The 22409-nt window shown below is 42.5% G+C and overlaps 1 protein-coding gene across 16 annotated transcripts in view; it reads left to right on the top strand.

Annotated features, from left to right (window-relative positions):
• LOC106568968 (CMP-N-acetylneuraminate-beta-1,4-galactoside alpha-2,3-sialyltransferase) overlaps positions 1–22409 on the top strand; it is a 104368-nt gene that overhangs the window by 28626 nt on the left and 53333 nt on the right. For 9 of the 16 annotated variants that reach the window (XM_045693899.1, XM_045693907.1, XM_045693897.1 and 6 more), the window contains 7 exons: positions 2920–2967; positions 6476–6521; positions 7744–7836; positions 14382–14488; positions 19050–19113; positions 19191–19286; positions 19503–19689. In XM_045693899.1, the coding sequence (XP_045549855.1) occupies positions 2920–2967; positions 6476–6521; positions 7744–7836; positions 14382–14488; positions 19050–19113; positions 19191–19286; positions 19503–19689 (641 nt within the window). The remainder of the gene's footprint in view (positions 1–2919; positions 2968–6475; positions 6522–7743; positions 7837–14381; positions 14489–19049; positions 19114–19190; positions 19287–19502; positions 19690–22409) is intronic. The other 7 variants (XM_045693903.1, XM_045693908.1, XM_045693902.1 and 4 more) reach the window with 3 other exon arrangements.

Here is a 22409-nt window from a genome sequence, read left to right as displayed (position 1 = left end):
TGCTAAAGATGACAAACCCTCATAAACAGGGCAGGGGGATTCAAAGGTCAGGGTTGGTCCGTAGTTAATTTAATTAAGTTAAACAGTTTTACATGGCCTGATAGGCAATGGTTACATTTATAAGCCCTCTGTAATGGGCCAGTCCAACCTGCCTGAAAGTCACATGGACTTTAGGAGTAGTCTCCTCTGTCTTGAGAATATTTTGTAGGGCAAAAAACCCCAATATGGTCACTTTGAGCCCAAGCTGTGTGTGGCTGTGTCTCTGTTCATTCGTTTTCTATCCGTCTCTGTGCTTGTTTATGTGCTTGTTTATCTGCTCTGTCTCCCAGGCCTACTCTTCCTTTTCCTGTCGAGCCCTCTTGGTCTCAGTTGCTCCAACAGCTCACTGGCGATGGCACGAGTGCCATTCTGGCTCCTCTGATGTCCTCTAACCCATTTTGTTTGCAGAGATTGATTCTGAGCCCACTATAATATTCCAGTCTAAAGGTCAAAGCACCACAGGTAGAGGCGCTAGCCCTCTTTCATTGGGTGACAGTGGGAAAGTGGCGCAACCGGGATGCTTAGGGGCTCACGTTGGAACATCAACAACTCTCTGCTAACACTACAACAAAAGCCTTGTTTTATCCTCTCCTTATGTCTTTCTGAAGAGAATGTACTCATTCACTCTTTACTGTGGTCTTTGCGTTCAGAAACCACAATAACAAACACTAAAATAACCGGGGAAGGTGCATTTCATATATATATACACACACACTACCGTTCAAAAGTTTGGGGTCACTTAGAAATGTCTTTGTTTTGAAAGAAAAGCAATTTTTTTTTGTCCATTTTTAAAATAACATCAAATTGGTCAGAAATACAGTGTAGACATTGATAATGTTGTAAATTACTATTGTAGCTGGAAACGGCTGATTTTTAATGGAATATCTACATAGGCGTACAGAGACGCATTATCAGCAACCATCACTCCTGTGTTCCAATGGCACGTTGTGTTAGCTAATCCAAGTTTATAATTTTAAAAGGCTAATTGATCATTAGAAAACCCTTTTGCAATTATGTTAGCACAGCTGAAAACTGTTGTCCTGATTACAGAAGCAATAAAACAGGCCTTCTTTACACTAGTTGATTATCTGGAGCATCAGCATTTGTGGGTTCGATTTACAGGCTCAAAATGGCCAGAAACAAAGACCTTTCTTCTGAAACTTGTCAGTCTGTTCTTGTTCTGAGAAATGAAGGCTATTCCATGCGAGAAATTGCCCAGAAACTGAAGATCTCGTACAGGCTGTGTTCTACTCCCTTCACAGGACAGAGCAAACTGTGCTTTTCTTTAACCTGTCTGGGCCAGTCCCACCCTAATCAACAGCCAGTGGAATCGCGTCGCGCGAAATGCAAAACCTCATAAATGCTATAACTTCAATTTCTCAAACATATGACTATTTTACACCGTTTTATAGATACACCTCTCCTGAATCGAACCACGTTGTCCGATTTCAAAAAGGCTTTACAGCAAAAGCAAAACATTAGATTATGTTAGGAGAGAACCCAGCCAGAAATAATCACACAGCCATTTTCAAAGCAACTAGATGCATCACAAATACCCAAAACACAGCTAAATGCAGCACTAACCTTTGACAATCTTCATCAGATGACAATCCTAGGACATCATGTTACACAATACATGCATTTTTTGTTCGATAAAGTTCATATTTATATATAAAACAGCATTTTACATCGGCGCGTGACATTCAGAAAATCTTTTCCCTCAAATGCTTCCGGTGAATCAGCGCTACAATTTACAAAATTACTATTCGAAAACATTGTTAAAATTTAATATTGTCATTCAAAGACTTATAGATTAACATGTCTTGAATGCCACCGCTTTGCCAGATTTAAAAATAACTTTACTGGGAAATCACACTTTGCAATAAACGACATGGTATGCCCAGCAAAATAGGCTAGGCTATACATGTTGGAGCCATCTTGGAACGATCAACCATCAAAAATACTATTGTAAATAAAACCTTAGCTTTGATTATCTTTATCAGAAAGCACTTCCAGGCATCCCAGGTCCATAACAAATGTAGTTTTTTTCGAAAAAGTTAATCATTTATGTCCCAATTGTTAGCGCGCTCCGAAGGCTACTGAAAATGTACCGTGGTGAGTCGGACTTGTCGTCACGAATGTACAATTTTTTTTCAATTTAAGTTCGTTCAAACATGTCAAACGTTGTATAACATAAATCTTTAGGGCCTTTTTCAACCAGAGCTTCAATAATATTCAATGGGGACGTTTGCATTGTCTTTCAAAACGTTTCGAAAGGGGAGGGTAGCGTCATAATGGTAAATGGCCCTCCACCTGTGACCACTTTCCACAGCCTCTCTTTCAGTCAGTTTTGATAGTAGGAGACTCAAACCACTTTGTAAAGACTGGGGACATCTAGTGGATGCCTTAGGAAGTGCTAAATGATTCATAAGCCCCTGTGTGTTTCAATGGCAAATGTTTGAAGTGATATCCACACATCAGATTTCAGTTTCCTGTCAGGATTTGTCTCAGGGTTTTGACTGCCATATGAGTTCTGTTATACTCACAGACACCATTCAAACAGTTTTAGAAACTTTAGGGTGTTCTATCCAAATCAAACAATTATATGCATATTGTAGTTACTGGGCAGGAGTAGTAACCAGATTAAATCGGGTACGTTTTTTATCCGGCCGTGCAAATACTGCCCCCTATCCCCAACAGGTTATTAAAAAACAAGGACATTTCTAAGTGACCCCAAATGTTTCAACGGTTGTGTATATATAAAAACTTTGGGTACTAATGCCACTAACCTCTCCTCCTCCTCCTTCCTCCTTGGCTGCGGACACTGTTTGCCATGGTAACCCCCACCGACTGGGTCTATCTGACCCTCTTGTGTTTCAGAGTTGGAAGCGGACATTGCTCTCACCGTGGGACAAATAGTAGGCTCAGGTACAAACCTTTCCCCTCTTTCCTCTCACCCCTCTTCAACAATACACTTCCAAGTGCCTCCTGAAAAGCATATTATACCTCAGCAGCCATGTCTGGGGGGGGGGGGTTCCTCCTCTCTAAAAAGTTCACACTTCTTTTGTTTCGTGCCAATAGAGCTTCTCTGCAGTCGACATCATCCCAATTAGAAAGTAAAATGCTTACATGGAACATGTCGTGGTATTGAAAGGCAAGCAGGGGAAGATGAAACGATCAGTAAATCTGGTCTTTGATAGACGGTATTACAGAGTAGGACAGTTTTTCATTTGATAGTTGCTGCTCATCGTTATTGGACTGTGTCGCCTCCCAACATCGTGCATGGCCAGACTCCCTGCAGGGCTCTGTGTCGCTGCCCACTGTTTTTACAAAGGCCCCACACTTAGCACCCTTTTCTCTGGAAAGGGCTACTGGACATGCTCCCAAACCTTTTTTGAAAGGCGTCCTATTGAGATGGGATGGCGGGCTAGAAATTTGTTTTACAGGCAAAAGTGGCACCATCTCTCTCCAACCTTTTGAACCCAGTCAACAACCACGTATACCTTAGACATTGGATGGACCCCAGACACGGGTGAGTGGGTGAGTTTCAGCCGGCCGGATCCGAAAAGAGCACAACTGAGCTGCACGTAGACTCCTCTCGACTTTGACCACATATCCCCAAACCCAATGTGGATGGAGCAAATAAAGCACAGCTCAATTATTCATGTCGCTTGTATTAAATGTGATTCAACATCGCCCTCTGTTGATCACCAGAATAGTGCCTCTTGATCAGTCATGGAAAAGGGGCATAAAGTAAAGGTTAGGTGGCAACACAGAGTCTGAAGGCATCTGGCGCTTGGTGGTTTCAGTGACCAAGGTTTGTGCTGTACAGGCAGGGTCCCGCTGCTTTCTCCGCTCAGCTCAGGCTACAACGCGCTTCCTTCCACTGACACACATTCATAGCCGCTACATTAAAACCCATGGCCCCATCCACCCGTTCCTCTCTCTCTCTCTTTCTCTCCTCTAGCATCCCTCTGAAGGCGTAGCACAACCACAGGAGTGGTGAGAACTGCTTCCCTTTCGCCCTTTTCTCCCCAGTTGCTAATTGTATTGTTTTGATGGTGTCATTTATGTAACAGGCATGTTTTTGAAATGGCTGTCCTTCCATGTTTATTGCATCACAGATATAGCCTATAGTATTTACTGGCTTCATTAGAAGATGCTGTTCAGTTGTGAGTAATGGTAAAGATATGGATAATTGAAGAACGGTGTAGCTTTTAGAGATTCACTAGTAATGTACTGTAAGTCTTTGCTGTATTTCAGAGACATGGCAAAATGTCAATACTTCAGTAACAGTTGGTTCCAGAGACCTGGGGCATTCTGTTGGCCTAACGGTTTGACAGAATGACATATAAACGAAGTCAGCATGCCTCGTAGTAGATTGCCGTCATGCCGAGTCACGTCCAGGTCACAATGATGGATACATGTGTACACAAACGGACTGAAGTGGAATTCAAATAACTGTCTTGCGGAATTAATTTCCATGTTGAAGGACACGCTATTACTAAGCTGTTAACAGTTTTCTCTTGTCTCAGGGGAAAAACAGCAGGTAGATCTTTTTAAAGGCACATTTGGCTTGTGCTTCTTTCCCCCTCTCTACTGAAAAAGCCTAAACGCCAACTACTCTTTAAACGACACCTATGGACCGACCCCACACGGTCCTCTATAGGTGAAACACAACTGCTGTTTTTATCTTCTCTAGGGCCAGTGGGACGATTTCGTCCCACCTACGTAACAGCCAGTGGAATCCCGTTGCGCGTTATTCAAATACCTTAGAAATGCTATTACTTCAATTTCTCAAACATATGACTATTTTACACCATTTTAAAGACAAGACTCTCGTTAATCTAACCACACTGTCCGATTTCAAAAAGGCTTTACAACGAAAGCAAAACATTAGATTATGTCAGCAGAGTACCCAGCCAGAAATAATCAGACACCCATTTTTCAAGCTAGCATATAATGTCACATAAACCCAAACCACAGCTAAATGCAGCACTAACCTTTGATCTTCATCAGATGACAATCTTAGGACATTATGTTATACAATACATGCATGTTTTGTTCAATCAAGTTCATATTTATATCAAAAACCTGCTTTTTACATTAGCATGTGACGTTCAGAACTAGCATACCCCCCGCAAACTTCCGGTCAATTTACTAAATTACTCACGATAAACGTTCACAAAAAACATAATTATTTTAAGAATTATAGATACAGAACTCCTCTATGCACTCGCTATGTCCGATTTTAAAATAGCTTTTCGGTGAAAGCACATTTTGCAATATTCTAAGTAGATAGCCCGGCATCACAGGGCTAGCTATTTAGACACCCAACAAGTTTAGCCCTCACCAAAGTCAGATTTACTATAAGAAAAATGTTATTACCTTTGGTGTTCTTCGTCAGAATGCACTCCCAGGACTTCTACATCAATAACAAATGTTGGTTTGGTTCAAAATAATCCATAGTTATATCCAAATTCCGGCGTTTTGTTCGTCCGTTCAAGACACTATCCGAAAGGGTAAAGAAGGGTGACGCCTACGACGCGTTTCGTGACAGAAAATGTCTAAATATTCCATTACCGTACTTCGAAGCATGTCAACCGCTGTTTAAAATAAATTTTTATGCCATTTTTCTCGTAAAAAAGCGATAATATTCCGACCGGGAAATCGTGTTTTAGTACAAAGAGAGAAAATAAAAACATGGTGTCGCCCCGTGCACGCGCCTCAGTCTGATGGTCCTCTGATAGAGCACTTACCAAAGGCGCTAATGTTTTTCAGCCTGGGGCTGGAATTACATCATTCAGCTTTTTCCCGGGTTCTGAGAGCCTATGGGAGCCGTAGGAAGTGTCACGTTACAGCAAAGATCCTAAGTTTTCAATAAACAGAGCCAAGAAGCCCAAGGGATGGTCAGAGAGGGTACTTCCTGTACAGAATCTTCTCAGGTTTTTGCCTGCCATATGAGTTCTGTTATACTCACAGACACCATTCAAACAGTTTTAGAAACTTTAGGGTGTTTTCTATCCAAAGCCAATAATTATATGCATATTCTAGTTTCTGGGCAGTAGTAATAACCAGATTAAATCTGGTACATTTTTTATCCGGCCGTATAAATTCTGCCCCCTGGCCCTAACAGGTTAACTGGTCATTTGGACTTGATCCTCGGCGGGGATGTTTTTGGCTGGCTTTCCTTAACAACCCCGCTTGTTTGACCGGCCGCAAAAAAAACTCTCTCTAACCCTAATGCTTTCAACCAAGTGTTTTGCTTTTGTTTCTTTTCTTTATGAAAATGCACAGGCTGTTTACTTGGCGAGAGATGTACAACTACATTCAACATGAGGATGGATGATCTCTCTGTCTCCCGTGTATGGGACGAGTCCTAGTTCACAAGCCATTTTAACTCCTGTATGTTAATTTCAGTTTTCTCTCTTTCTAGTGTATGATAAGCAGGGCTTTCTGCTGAAGCTGGATGGACGTTTTTGGTAAAGTACAATTTTATCATTTTAAACCATTAGGGTTTGGTTACTCATCTCCGATTGATTGTTGTAGCTGGTTGTCCGAGGCTATTTCTTTTAGGAATGGGCTTAGCTATAACCAAGACGTCTCCCCTCATAAGAATGGGCTGTATTCAGTTTGAACAAAAACAAATCAGAAACTGAACTGGAGATGGTGTCCTGAATATTAGTTGTATTCTTAGATAGACTCTGATTCTTAGATGACACGTAGCCCAATAGATGAAATCAATGGGATAATTAATCAAATGTGACATTGAACTTGTGATTTATTAATCTCACATCCATCAGTCCATTCAAATAAACATTCATTGGGATTATTTTAGCCAATTTGACACCAAGCAGGTGTGCTGGGTCGAATTGTAATGGCCATATTAATCTCTATATGGCTAATGAGTGTCAAGGTTTGTTTGATGGTTTAAATGGAGGTGTGGGTTCTGGCTTATATGCAAACTTGAGTAATTGTATTTTGTTGGCATGAGAGCTCAGCTATGTGTGTGTGTGTGTGTTGCACTCCCACTGTAAACTTTCATAGGAGCCCTCAGTCCCTCGTCCCCTAGCTCACAGGCCATATTCTCATCACCACTCCGGCCTCTCAGAGGACGTATGTCTTCACCATACATTCACACTATAACCCCTCTCCTGAAGTTGTGCTTATGCTGGTTCTTATCTGGGGCTGCTAATACAACTGCCTACAGCAGTGGTCACCAATTCTGATCACTCCCTCTGACCTAGCAAAGATAGCATGTCAGCAAGAGACCCCAGTCCTCTCCAGCTACAGCCTGTCCATCCACGCCCCTCCTCCACCCTGCCATACCCCCCCATCTCATCAACACTGACTTGGTGTGTGACAGATAGGCCTCCCATAACGCTGGGACCTCCCTCCTTTCCCCCTGTTTATTTGAACTTGTCTCATGCCATATAGCAGGTAATTAATGAGTATGATTGCAGTGAGGAGGAGATACAAGGGGCTGGTTTGAACTTGATCTTCTTAGTCCCTACTTTACCTTTTTAAATTGGACAGGACCAGCATAGGGCGGGCTTAAGGGGACATATCAAACTGTTTTTAGTTCAATCTTCCAGGGAGATCTTTGTCTAAATTGGATTATGTGTAGAAGTGCTTGTTATCAGGTCACGTTGTTCTCAGTCTCATCTAATCCCCTTTATCCTCCCCTCTTGGCGCCACTTACAGGCCAGCGGAGTTGGCGTACAAGTATGGCAACCTCAGCGAAGGAGTTTGCAAGCCGGGCTACGCAGCGGCAAAGATGACCGCCATCTATCCAAAGTGAGCAAAACTCCTTCTGTTCTCTCTTCAGGGTTTGATTAAAGCCATTTGGTGCATCTCAAGAGTCTTAAGAGGCTTCCTCTCCTTGTCTCCACCCCTTTTGTACTTTGCACTGACTTGAAAACTTGGGGTGGCAGGTAGCGTTGGGCCAGTAACCGAAAGGTTGCTAGATCAAATCCCCGAGCTGACAAGGTAGAAATCTGTCGTTCTGCCTCTGAACAAGGCAGTTAACCCACTGTTCCTAGGCCGTCATTGTAAATAAGAATTTGTTCTTAACTGACTTGCCTAGTTAAATAAAGGTTAAACCAATTATTATAATTTTTTTTAAACATGTAAGATGAAGGCAAATTCACAGTAGGCATATGCCATATTTCAGCTCAGTGCAGATGAAGATGGAGAGATGAGGAAAGGCAGCCACTCTAGACTTTTGAGACGCTCCCCTGGAGACGTTATGTCATTACTCCAGCCAGCATGGCCTACGGGGAACAACTCGTAAAACATAAAAGCCCCACTTTTCCACACAATCTTTTAGGTTTCAGTCATGTTTCATTCATTCATTTCCTCACCACAAACTTCATACCATTTCCTCGTCAGCCCTCCGAACACAAAAGCATCTCTGTTGGGAGAGCGTAACCCCTCATCCTACCCCCATTTGAAATGGTTGCCAGCGGTGCCTCAGAGGCTTATTGTCAGAGGGGCACCGACTTCCTGTCCAGGAGGGCATGACTCACTTCCTCCTTCAAACACAATCCACGGAACACTTGACGGCCCTCCGTGATGTCACTGGGCCTTTGATGCCATCCCTCCACCCTTCTCTCCAGCCATAGGTCATTATTCCATGAGGGCTCATCAGCTATGGCCAATAGAGGGACATTTTCCACATAGCAGAAGATTTTCCCAAGGCATTTTACTCAGCTGCTCCTAAATGTGGAAGATGGTGACGCCATCTTAACATACGATGAGGTTGTGTTGATGCTTAGTCTGCGAAAAGATGGCAAATAGTGTCTCATAATGCTCATATTCGCTTAGACCAGCAATGACTGTGACAGCTTTATTATAGATATCCTGAAATTTCTTGTATTCTGTGTGTTGTTTTACTTTCTGAACAGAAATGACTGGCATTTTTGTGTAGATAATCGATTTTTGTACGGAAACCAAAAGGGGCCGTCGAGGCGTGTTACACAAATAGGCTTATGATTATTATGACTTGAGGGAAAAGGGCTTACTTGGAAGAGGTACGTTGGGAACTGCCCTCCCAACTAGGAGGCTGTGTGTTAACGATGTCTCCCAACCACTTCCTCTAATCAGCCACACGTTTTCAGATCAAAGTTCCCTACAACAGAGAGCACCTGCTTGGGACCGCATTTATTACTACCACGTTCACTTCAGTCCCACACAGTTCAATTAGCACTATTAATAGCTTAGAGTGACAAAGTTGGGTGTATCTGTTAGATGTCCTAGAGTTTGAGGTTTGTCATGTGTGATGGGGGAAAGCAAAACGTGATTGGTCGTACATGACATGTACAAACACAGATGCCAAACCGCTTGACTTTTTTTTTCTCTCAAAAACTGTTACAGCCTGAATTCAAAATGGATTAAATATACTTTTTTCTCACCCATCTACGCATAATACCACACATTTCTTTTACATTCACACCCATGATTCAATACACCTTTGGCAGCAATTGCAGCTGTGAGTCTTTCTGGGTATGTCTCTAAGAGGTTTGCACAACTGGATTGTTTAATATTAGCACGTTATTCTTTTGAAAATTCTTCCTCTGTCAAGTTGGTTATTGATCATTGCTAGACAACTGTTTTCAGGTCTTCCCATAGATTTTCAAGCCGATATAAGTTTAAACTTTAACTTAGCCACTCAGTAACATTCAATGTGGTCTTGATGAGCAACTCCAGTGAATATTTGGCCTTGTTTTAAGTTATTGTTCTGCTGAAAGGCAAATTCATCTCCCAGTGTCCAGTGGAAAGCAGACTGAGCCAGGTTTTCCTCTAGAATTTGGCCAGTGCTTAACTCTATTCTGTTTTATTTTTTATCTCTCTAGTCCTTAACGATTACAAGCTTACCCATACCACGATGCAGCCACCACTATGCTCGAAAGTATGTTACTCAGTAATGTGTTGTATTGGATTTGCCCCAAATATAACTTTTTGTCCTGAATACAAAGTGTCAGTGACACAAAATCTCAATTTAATCCATTTTAAATGTACGACACATTTTGTTGTTGATGAAAAAGTCAAGGGGTGTGAATGCTTTCTAAAGGCACTGTATGTCTGTAAACGGCTACCTCTTCTTGGCTACTTTTCCATGTCAGGCCACTCTCATAGAGGAGTTTCAACCCCAGCTCTGAATGCCAGATCTGAATCCCGTCTTTGGTCTCTCATGGCCAAATTGGTTAATAATGCATGTAAAGATGTAGCCAACATTTTCTTTTTGGCAAATTACATTTTTGGCATAAATTAATTTAGTCTGTAGTAAAAACAACTGATGGTTATTTACTTGGCCAGATCCCTTAACCCCCTGAATTTGAGGTCCCTCCCTAATCATCTCCATCCTTCATGTTTGTCCTCTTCCAAAAGGCCCTGCCCAGTGGAATCCAATTTATTTTCAACGCTTCCCCTCCCCTCACGCCAAACTGTTTGTATTGGAGCTCTAAATCAAGTGTTGGCGGTGAACTTGGGCGGCGCGGTTATGAAAATATGGCCCCCAGTGAGAGGAAATGAGCACAATGTGCCTGGGCCTCCTGTTTTGGGAGCACTCTCTCTTTAAGACAAGCAAACTATCCCCTATCTGTCCATCCATAGGCTAGGATACTCTTGACAGTTATTTAATGCCCGGCTCGGCCCCTGAAGCCACACGTTAATGAGTCACGGTTTGTTTTGTCAAGGGTCTTTGCCCGTCTGTTTCTGTCAGGTGATGTGTGGAGAGAGAGACAGACATGACTGTTACTCTTTCTTTCTTGGTGCATCAAGTGCAATTAAGGAGTTTGGAGGACGAGGACAAGTGGCTCCTCTTGTAAACCGTGTTTGCTCATTGAGTTCAGACACGATTATTAGGATGTGAAGTTTGGTGACCTGATAGCGGAATCGAATTCCTTTGGTGTTAGTAGCCAGCTTGACTGGGTGCACTGTGGGCAGCCAGCTGTAACTAGTGGTTGGTTAAGACAACCCGTGGATGTAGACGCAGCCCCCCTGGGGGTTAGCCTAGTGAAGTCAGCCTGAGTTCCTCCTCCAGATGTTGTGGTTTTGCGTCCCAGGCCTGTGTGAGTTGTAGAGAATGTCTTGTTGCTGTCAGTGTAAACACCATGGGGGCCTCACTGTGTAATCACAGCGAACTAGTAGTCTCACACACTGACACTCGCTCTCACATTGGTCCTCTATGCTGTGTAGGTTTTCATAGGATGCAAAAAGATTTTCCCTGTAAGTACTTAAAATGGGCTTACAATATAGTATAGCATGTCATGTTTATCCATACACATTTTTATGACTAGAATCACCTAAATCTAATCTCAGATGACTTTTCTACCACAACCACATTTTTCAAAAGAGCTACTAATCATACAAAGAATTTCTCCACAAGAATCACTTCTGACATATAAACCGTCCTAGGACCAGTAATACCCTTGTTTAAACCCCAATCTGCGACCGTGTTGTGAGTACCTTAAGTGCGAGCTGTAAAAGTGGAGCGTTGGAGGCGCGAGAGCGTTCTACGTGGACCATGGTGCTCTCCCCAACGAGACAGCGGGTCATAAAAACAGACATCCATCGTCCGGCCACACTTCCAGAAGCAGCACGTACAGCCCAGGTCTGAGGCCTGACCAGGGGAAGTGGCTCTTTTTTGATTTGAGAGGAGTGCTTTATCAAATAGTGGTTGGCGTAGGAGCACTTTGTTCGTGCGCCGGCTGTTTCTGCAAACATTTACCAATCAACACTGCCTACTTCAGTAAGACATTTCCTTGAAACGTCCCTTCCCAAATCGTCTGGGACAGATTAACACTGACATCAATACATCGCCAGGACACGTATACCCAGACTGTGTCAAGAATGGTTTCGGCCTTTTCCTGGGAAGAAACATTGTCGATAAGAGTACATGTAGCAGACTTGTTCTCTATTTTTCCCTTCTTCCTTGAGTCAACCCATTTTGCACCCTGTGTGCACGGGATGGGTTCGGTGAACAGGGGAGTGGAAAACTGGAATAACGCGGTTAGATTGATGAGTGGAACAAGCGTCTCCTCTTTCGCTTTTAGAAAGAAACTGTCAGCTTCTAAGTTAGTGTCCAGAGAGACATCAGGGTTGTGTACCCCCAGACCCACGTACTCTGCTTGATAACTCACTCACCTGTGTATTGGGTTATCAGGTAAACTCTGTTGCTCATTGGCAAGTCTCAATTCAACTTGATGAACACAGCAATCGATTTATGGTGAATCTCTGACTGAACATTATCTGGAGCAGGAAAGGGCTCGCTGTTGATCTCTGCATCTAGAAATGAAAGGACATCGCAACACAGTAGGCCTATTTTGGTTAACTTGAGTCATGCTGGACTTCTCATGAGTGGACAGACAAACTTTTTTATAAGTTTTATATTATTTGACATTAATTAAATGCAGTCTCAAATGGCCGCCTGGCCCTTTTTAACTTCTATGGGCTAGGTGGGACGGTAGCATACCACCTGCGGGACACAGCCAGTGAAATATCAGGGCGGCAAATTCAAAAACAACAAAATGTCATAATTCAACTTTCTCAAACATACAACTATTTTACACAATTTTAAAGATACACTTCTCCTTGATGTAACCACATGGTCCGATTTCAAAAAGGCTTTACAGCGAAAGCAAAACATTAGATTATGTTAGGAGAGTACATAGACAAAAATAATCACACAGCCATTTTCCAAGCAAGGACATGTGTCAATAAAACCCAAAACACAGCTAAATTAAGCACTAACCTTTGACGATCTTCATCAGATGACACTCCTAGGACATTATGTTACACAATACATGTATGTTTTGTTCGATAAAGTTCATATTTATATCCAAAAACAGCATTTTACATTGGCGCGTGATGTTCAGAAAATGTATTCCCACCAAAACGTCCGGTGAATGTGCACATCAATTTACAAAAATACTCATCATAAACATTGACAAAATATATAACAATTATTTAAAGAATTATAGATGGACTACTCCTGGATGCAACCGCTGTGTCAGATTTTAAAATAGCTTTACGGAGAAAGCACAGTACATAGCTCAGCCATCACGGTGAGCTATTGACACCCGCCAAGTTCGTGGCAACCTAAACTCAGAATTAGTATTAGAAATATTCTCTTACCTTTGCTGATCTTCGTCAGATTGCACTCCCAGGACTGCTACTTCCACAAGAAATGTTGTTTTTGTTCGAAATAATCCATATTTATGTACAAATACCTCCGTTTTGTTCATGCGTACAGTTCACTTATCCAAAGGCATAACGCGCGAGCGCGGAACCAGAGACGAAAAGTCGAAATGTTCCATTACCGTACTTAGAAGCATGTCAAACGCTGTTTAAAATCAATCTTTATGGTATTTTTAACTTAAAATTGTGATTATATTCCAACCGGACAATAGCATATTCATTCAAGAAGAAAAAGAAGGAACGGCGTGCTCGCGTGACCGCGCATATCTAATCCCTTTGTTTCCAGGAAGTCCACTCAGAAACTGAGCTCCTATTATCTGCCCAGTGACAGGAGAATGCTCAAATGACTTTCTGAAGGCTTTAGACAGCCAATGGAAGCCTTAGGAAGTGCAACGTCACCCCACAGACACTGTAGCTTCGATAGAGAATCAAAAGAAGAACTACAATTCTCAGACTTTCCACTTCCTGCTTGGATTTTTCTCTGTTTTTTTCTTGCCATATGAGTTCTGTTATACTCACAGACACCATTCAAACCGTTTTAGAAACTTCAGAGTGTTTTCTATCCAAATCTACTAATAATATGCATATTCTAGTTTCTGGGCCAGAGTTGTAACCTGTTTAAATTGGGTACGTTTGTCATCCGGCCGTGAAAATACTGCCCCCTAGCCCAGACAGGTTAATAGCACACATTTCAGCAAATAAACACGTTTTCAAATAAACGCTGGGTTAAAAATAATTATTGACGAGGTTACAATGGACACAGCTCTGATATTCCCACGGTCATGTGCATTAACCATGTATTTTTTATTCTGTCATTGTTGCTAGCCGTTCCGTCCCTAATTATTTTTTTTCCATGGTGCTGAAGCGCAAAATCAGGTGTATGGTAGGCAGCCTAGTCTTTGCACGTCTGATCTGCGATGGATTTGCTGTTATAATGTTTATACAGGTCATACGGGTCACAATAAATAGTGTGGTAGTCTTTTAAACATTTTATTGAGCAAAAGCTGTGTGCATTTTATGTAATTAGACGCTTGGCTCAAATAGGAGCCCGTCTCTAATTAGTGCCGTTTTTCTTCAGCGATTGAAACGCCAGGCTATTTATTGAAGTTTTACAGTAATCTCTCCTGTTTTTCTTTCTACTGTTCTTCTCACAGGTTCATGAAGCCAGCTCCCATGTTTCTCGACCGGAACTTCAAGCGGCTTGCCAAAGTCCGCAATTACTTGCCTCCATTTGGATTCAAAACACAAGGTAAGACAAATTGTGCGTCTAACGTTAGACAGATTTGATTATTCCATGTATCCCATTGATGGCAATGGTTATGTCTTTAACTTGTCATGGTGGTTTTGGAACTGTGTATAGATGATGATTTGGGCTGGATATGTAAGCTAAAGAGAAGAGGGTGCCAGAGCTCTACCATCCTTATCACCACGGGCCAGTTAGCGCATCTTCACGCTTGGTGATATATAGCTGGCAGAACATCCCTCCTGGCCTACTTGGGTTGATCTCACGCTGCTCCTGTCATGATTTCTGATGGTTACACACACTGCCACTGACTGTGCCTTTTTGCCTGGGTTGGGGCAAAGGTTCGAGGGTGAGAATGGGATGCTTGGATATTACAGGACGTTTCTTGCTACAGCAACATCTAGACAGTGAGACAACACTTCACTTTCTCTGAACTTCTACAAACTTCTATGGCTTTTTCTTCAACACCCATCCTAAAGGTGAAATGCATCAAAATACTTAAGTCTTCATTCTTTCCTCGATTGTGAAGCAGTAGGGCTGGCACAATAACCAACTGTTATGGATGAAGACCGTCATGAAAATAAAATGATATCGAACAGCTGACTGAATGACCAAAATGCAGGAGCAGCACACATAGAAATAGAGTGAATAGAACAGGCTTGGAACCGCTAACCCTGGCAATTTGACTGGCATAGGCATACTCATGGGTACAATCCCAATGTCTGCCTGGTATTGTGGTGTAATAATTTCCATGGAAATGTAGAATGTTCATTCAAATGATGTTAACAGATGTGGCTCATGCAATGGAATGTACTTTTTTGTAATGTGAGTTGAATCAACAAATCATAGCACATATTTTACTTTCTAATTTGCTCATAGGTCGAACATATACAGGTTAAGACAACGTCGTCACAAATCTGAGGCCAGCGCCGTTGTTAACTGGAAAAGCCGGTCCCGTTGTTGCAAAGAGTTATGGGATATTAGAATCCCGTTGACTCAACATAGCTTTGCTTCTACAGTGGGGGGGAAAGTATTTGATCCCCTTCTGATTTTGTACGTTTGCACACTTACAAAGGAATGCTCAGTCTGTAATTTTAATGGTAGGTTTATTTGAACAGTGAGAGACAGAACAACAACAACAACAAAAATCCAGAAAAACGCTTGTCAAAAATGTTATAAAATGATTTGCATTTTAATGAGGGAAATAAGTATTTGACCCCTCTGCAAAACATGACTTAGTACTTGGTGACAAAACCCTTGTTGGCAATAAGTCATGAGAACGGTGAGGAATCAGCCCAGAACTACACGGGAGGATCTTGTCAATGATCTCAAGACAGCTGGGACCATAGTCACCAAGAAAACAATTGGTAACACACTACGCGGTGAAGGACTGAAATCCTGCAGCGCCCGCAAGGTCCCCCTGCTCAAAAATACATATACATGCCCGTCTGAAGTTTGCCAATGAACATCTGAACGATTCAGAGGACAACTGGGTGAAAGTGTTGTGGTCAGATGAGACCAAAATAGAGCTCTTTGGCATCAACTCAACTCGCCGTGTTTGGAGGAGGAGGAATGCTGCCTATGACCCCAAGAACACCATCTCCACCGTCAACCATGGAGGTGGAAACATTATGCTTTAGGGGTGTTTTTCTGCTAAGGGGACAGGACAACTTCACCGCATCAAAGGAACGATAGACATGTACCGTCAAATCTTGGGTGAGAACATCCTTCCCTCAGCCAGGGCATTGAAAATTGGTCGTGGATGGGTATTCCAGCATGACACTGACCCAAAACACACGGCCAAGGCAACAAAGGAGTGGCTCAAGAAGAAGCACATTAAGGTCCTGGAGTGGCCTAGCCAGTCTCCAGACCTTAATCCCATAGAAACTCTGTGGAGGGAGCTGAAGGTTCGAGTTGCCAAATGTCAGCCTCGAAACCTTAATGACTTGGAGAAGATCTGCAAAGACAAAATCCCTCCTGAGATATGTGCAAACCTGGTGGCCAACTACAAGAAACGGCTGACCTCTGTGATTGCCAACAAGGGTTTTGCCACCAAGCACTAAGTCATGTTTTGCAGAGGGGTCAAATACTTATTTCCCTCATTAAAATGCAAATCATTTTATAGCATTTTTGACATGTGTTTTTCTGGATTTTTTAGTTGTTATTCTTTTCTCTCACTGTTCAAATAAACCTACCATTAAAATTATATACTGGTCATTTCTTTGTAAGTGGGCAAACGTACAAATCAGCAGGGGATCAAATACTTTTTCCCCCCACTGTATGTGCATCCTTTTCAAGCACACCCTTCTCATTAACCTGTGGTGAGTTATTCACAATTTTTGATGAACAAATAAGGTTTTATATGTAAGATGGTTAACTAAAGAGCAAAATGTATTGATTATTATTATCATTTGTGCCCTGGTCCTGTAAAATCTCTTTGTCACTTCCCACGAGCCGGGTTGTGACAACTCTCACTCATTCTTATGTTTAATAAGTGTATCGTGTGTGTGTGTGTGTGTGTGTGTGTGTGTGTGTGTGTGTGTGTGTGTGTGTGTGTGTGTGTGTGTGTGTGTGTGTGTGGCAGGCTTACAATGATGGCAAAAAAAAACTTTTGAGAGTGCGCTGACCCTGGTGCTAGAGGGGGTACGCAGCTGGAGGTAGAATGTTTGAAGGGGTATGGGACTATAAAAGTTTGGGAACCACTGGCCTAGACGAACTGAGCAGACCGTTATGTTCTCTTTAAAAGACACCTAGAATAGATAGCTATATTATAAAGTTTAGATATTTCTGGCCTGGGTGCAGTTATGCTCTTTGGAAATCCCTAATGATTCAATAAGCATGGTATATTTGTGTAACGGTTGTCGTCGGATTTAGACCAAAATGCAGCGGGGAAATGTGCACTCATCTTCTTTATTATAAACGGACAAGAAGGAGAACCAAAACAAACACGTACACAAAGAAAACACAATGACTAATCACAGGCTTGTAAGGCACAAGGCTATACACAGAACAATCTCCCACAAAGTACTCAACAAACACATACCTATATATAGGACTCTCAATCAGAGGCAACTAGAAAACACCTGCCTCCAATTGAGAGTCCAACCCCAATTAACAAAACATAGAAATACAAAAGACTAGACAGAACATAGAACAGTGCCCAAAAACCCCCGGAATACATAAATCAAATACCCTACTAAACAAACCACCACCCCGAACCACATAAAACAAATACCCTCTGCCACGTCCTGACCAAACTACAATAACAAATAACCCCTATTACTGGTCAGGATGTGACAATTTGTATGTATTTCTTCATGTCCAGTCTCACTTGTCTCCCTTTACCTTGTGTAAACTCTGCTCTACAGCAGCACGCTGTAGCAGAACATTGAGATCATGTTCAGTGACATCTCCAACCCCTCCTCCACATTTCAGCTGAAGATTTTCCTCACCAGAAAAGTGTACTTCAAGACAGCGGCAATTTATCTGAGCTGCCGCCTAGACATACTTGGCTGAAGTGTTTATCCTGCGTGCTAATAACAATTAGCCACCATGTCTCTCCTCTTCGAGAAACCTGTCCCAGTTTTTTTTGTGGGGGGGTGGGGATTTCACCCTATTGAGTCGGGTGTGGTCTGGTCCTCTGTTTATGCTGACCGGGGTGATGCTTGATGCCAGACTTCGACGCCGCGTCCAAACAATGGGCCACTGCTCATTTTGTGCTGTTTAATCACGAGGCTCGTTAGACGTGATAAAGCCTTCTGCATTACTCTTGCAAGAAGCAAAGGAGACGCCTACATGGGGTTGTGGTTGAGCCTAATGACATTTCATATCAGTTGTTTATCAAATGGATCCAGCACGCAACTGAAATGTGATTATACAAGCGAGTGATTCATTTGGATATTACCTTGTTGGATAAATTGGACACACAACCTAGATATAAATCTCCCAATCTATGGTAGACCTATGACTAATATGAGAAGGAAAGAGTAAAGAGGTGCTAGTGGGCTGTGTGGGGGTGGGAGGGGTCGAAGACAAATGTGTCTTAAACACCAGAGTCATGACTCCGCCAGAATACCCTCTGGAACATGGCAGGAATGCACGCTATGGCTAAACAACCCCGTATCTCACACCACCAGACCCAGCTCCACGTCCACACTGAGAGAGCCCTTGCACAGCACACTTCAACCGGGAGAATGTGCTTGTTTGAAAACGGCATTCCTCACTGAGGGGTTTTATGGGCAGCGTTTTCTTTTCTGAAGTGCCGTTTCACCCGGATTCATCTGTCCTGAAAGGGATGATGGTTTTCAAATTTTACTGTCACTGGGCCTGTGGCTTATCCTTATCTGTAATTTTAATAAACTGTTAGGAACGTTTTCTCCTCCAGACCTTCTCCCAAGGACCACCTAGCTTGCTACATTGTTTTCTGGGCGTTGAAGTCCTCGACAGTTTGTTATTAAAGAGGAGCTATTAATCCTTTTCATGAGGGATTTTGTCTGTGACCTAGCAAACAACATTGAACTGTAGTTGATATCTAAACTGTCTTTTTCTCTCCCGTTTCATTTTGCAGAAAGAATCATAGACAGTATTCTAACTGCCACAAAGAACTATGGCTTGGGTGAAGACCTTGACAGGTAATTGCCATGGGAATTAAGTAGCGCACTCGTGTGCGGACACACTTTTTAACCCCTCAGATGTTCTTCTCTTCCAGTCTTGGTTGTAAAAGATGCATTATTGTGGGCAATGGTGGTATCCTGGCCAACAAGTCTTTGGGCTCGCGCATAGATGATTACAACATTGTGGTGAGGTGAGTCTACTTCCAATGGAAGGGCAACATGATGCCAGTTAAGAGGGTAAAGATGATAGTTCTGCTGAATGTCAGTTCCTCCTCTTGAACTCTTGACACTGGTTAGACTTTAATGGACTTGGGGTTAGTTTGGTAGCCTGGGTGCCAGCCGCAGATTATGTTATGATATCAACACACAATGTATTCGCCCCCATAGCATTTCTTCTCTAACCGCAGGTTGAACGAGGCTCCTGTGACTGGTTTCAGCAAGGACGTGGGCACCAAGACCACGATGCGCATCACCTACCCCGAGGGGGCCATTCAGAAGCCTGAGCGCTACGAAAAGGACTCGCTATTCGTCTTCTCCGCCTTCAAACCGCTGGACTTCAAGTGGCTCAGACAAATGGTCTTCAAAGAGAAACTGGTGAGGCATACCTCAAGGCTGACTGTTACCTTTTTTATTAATTTGGACCGCTAAGAAAAAGTTAGTTGGTCATGTTTGTTAGTGGTTGGGTGCACTTCCGCTGCCCTGAAAGAGTATGCATTCTTCTGCAAAATGTCCAGTCCCACCTCCTTTCTAGGTCTCTTCCATTGCTTCTCCATCTGTCATAACATTAAGGCGAACACATAAACGGAATTCCACTGGATGTTTTGGATAGTTTGAGTGCTTTCTGCGGCACTACGTGACTAGGGGTGTTTTAGAAATGCCATTATGGTCATAGATATACGTGCATCTTCTGTTGCAGTCATTTGCTCGTCTTGTGTCATTTAGTAGATGTGGTTATGGGTTCTCACAATACTTTCCCATTTCCTCATGATTACGAATAACAGGGTTTAAATTGTGCTTTATTGAGAAACCAATCTGAGCAAATGATCTCTCCACTTTTCATTCTGCCCTGGTGAGAAATAAAACACGATTTCCCCATTTAAGGACCTTTGTCCTTTCTTTTGACGAGCCACTGACTGCCATGCTTGAGTGACAGCCTGCGAATTGGCCTCTTAATCCGAGGGTCTGGCTGTCTGAATGAGCTTTTCCTTATCTCTGCCAGGGAGAACGGCAGACAATCCTGTATCACTGAAAGAGCTTGCACAAGCACTCTCGTCAGTTACTCTACAACAGTCAGAGTAGGGTAGCTAAATTCAAGGACATTTGCAGTCTCTCCAGGTGGAGGAAAAAATTGTGTCTGCTGTTGAACTTGCCGGTCAGGCATTCAATTTTGGCCGTGTTGAGTTTCTCCCTATAGGGGGCTACTAAATTTCTGAAGGGATTCTTCTGGTAAATCTGGCAATCCAGCGTCTGGGGGATCCGCTTCCTATCCAGCGCAGCTGTGTGACTTTCAGGGACCAGCAGGAATTTTTACTAGGTGACATTTGTCAAAATACAAGACTCTGGAGAGATAAGAGGGGTTAATAGGAGGGAGAGTGAGAAAGAGGGGGTAAAATTAGGGTAAGGGAGAGGGCCATAAGAATAAGGGAAAGCGTAAAAGAGGTGGCTGTTCGATGGTGCCTTTGAATTGGGCAGATTTGTCTGGACTGTCAGCTGGTAAGTAGCGGGGACAGTGGAAATGGCGGACATGGAAAACATTTATCTGATCTCTGGCTCCTCACAGATCAGCCTTTGATCTGCAGGGAAAGGAATACTTTCACTCATTAAATAAATCACTGGTCAGAAGTCCTCTGTCTTCCATGACGGCACTGTAGTTGGGATGCATGCACGCACACACGCTTAACTCAGTCACACCAACTCACTATTTTGGGTCGAACGTGCCTCATGCAGCTCAATGTAACTCACAAACTATAGGTGTTGGTTAACACTTTTACATTGCTACTAATGTACAGTGCCTTCAGAAAGTATTCATATCCCTTGACTTCTTCCAATCTTTTTTGTTTTACAGCCTGAATTCAAAATTGATTACCTTCATTTTTTTCTCATTGATATACACACACTACCCCATAATTACAGTAAAAATAGGTTGTTAGACATTTTTGAAAATGTATTGAAACTTAAATACAGAAGTGTTCACACCCCTGAGTTAATACTTTGTAGAAGCACATTTGGTGGCAATTACAGCTGTGGGTCTTTCTGGGTGAGTTCTAAGAGCTTTCCACACCTGGATTGTGCAACATTTACCCATGTATTATTTTCAAAATTCAAGCTCTGTCAAATTGGTTGTTGATCATTGCTAGGCAACCATTTTCAGGTCTTGCTGTAGATTCAAGTCCAAACTGAAACTCTGCCACTCCAGAACATTCACTGTCTTCTTGGTAAGAAACTCCAATGTAGATTTGGCATTTTTTAGGTTATTGTCCTGCTGAAAGGTGAATTAATCTCCTAGTGTCTGGTGGAAAGCAGACTGAACCAGGTTTTCCTCTAGGATTTTGCTTGTGTTTAGCGCCATTCCGTTTCTTTTTTATCCTGAAAACCTCCCCACTATGCTGGAAAATATGGAGAGTAGTACTCAGTAATGTGTTGTATTCGATTTGCCCCAAACATAACACTTTGTATTCAGAACAAAAAGTTGATTGCTTTGCCTGAATAAAAAATAATTAATTCCACTTTGACATTACAGGTAGGCCAATACCCCCAAAAATCTAAATGTACATTTTAAATTAAGGGTGTAACAACAAAATGTGGAAAAATATAGCCTAACCTATGCAAATGTGAATTCAGCAGCTGACCTTTTATTGAAGCTGCAGAAATTCCTGACAACCACAACACTTGGCTCCCGAGGGGTGCAGTGGTCTAAGACACTGCATTGCAGAGCAAGAGGTGTCACTACAGTCCCTGGTTCGAATCCAGGCTGTATCACATCCGGCCTTGATTGGGAGTCCAAAGGGTGGTGCACAATTGGCCCAGCGTCGTCCAGGTTTTGCCGGGGTAGGCCGTCATTGTAAATAAGATTTTGTTCTTAACGGACTTCCCTAGATAAAAAATATTTCAACATTGTGATATACAGGTGAAGTTGGAAGTTTACATACACTTAGGTTGGAGTCATTAAAACTTGTTTTTCAACCACTCCACAAATTTCTTGTTAACCTTTCTATAGTTTTGGCAAGTCGGTTAGGACATCTACTTTGTGCATGCCACAAGTAATTTTTCCAACAATTGTTTACAGACAGATTATTTCACTTATAATTCACTGT

The sequence above is a fragment of the Salmo salar genome, chromosome ssa14 (assembly GCF_905237065.1).
Source record: "Salmo salar chromosome ssa14, Ssal_v3.1, whole genome shotgun sequence".
In the NCBI taxonomy this organism is placed as follows: Eukaryota; Metazoa; Chordata; class Actinopteri; order Salmoniformes; family Salmonidae; genus Salmo; species Salmo salar.
This window is presented reverse-complemented; position numbering and strand designations above follow the sequence as displayed.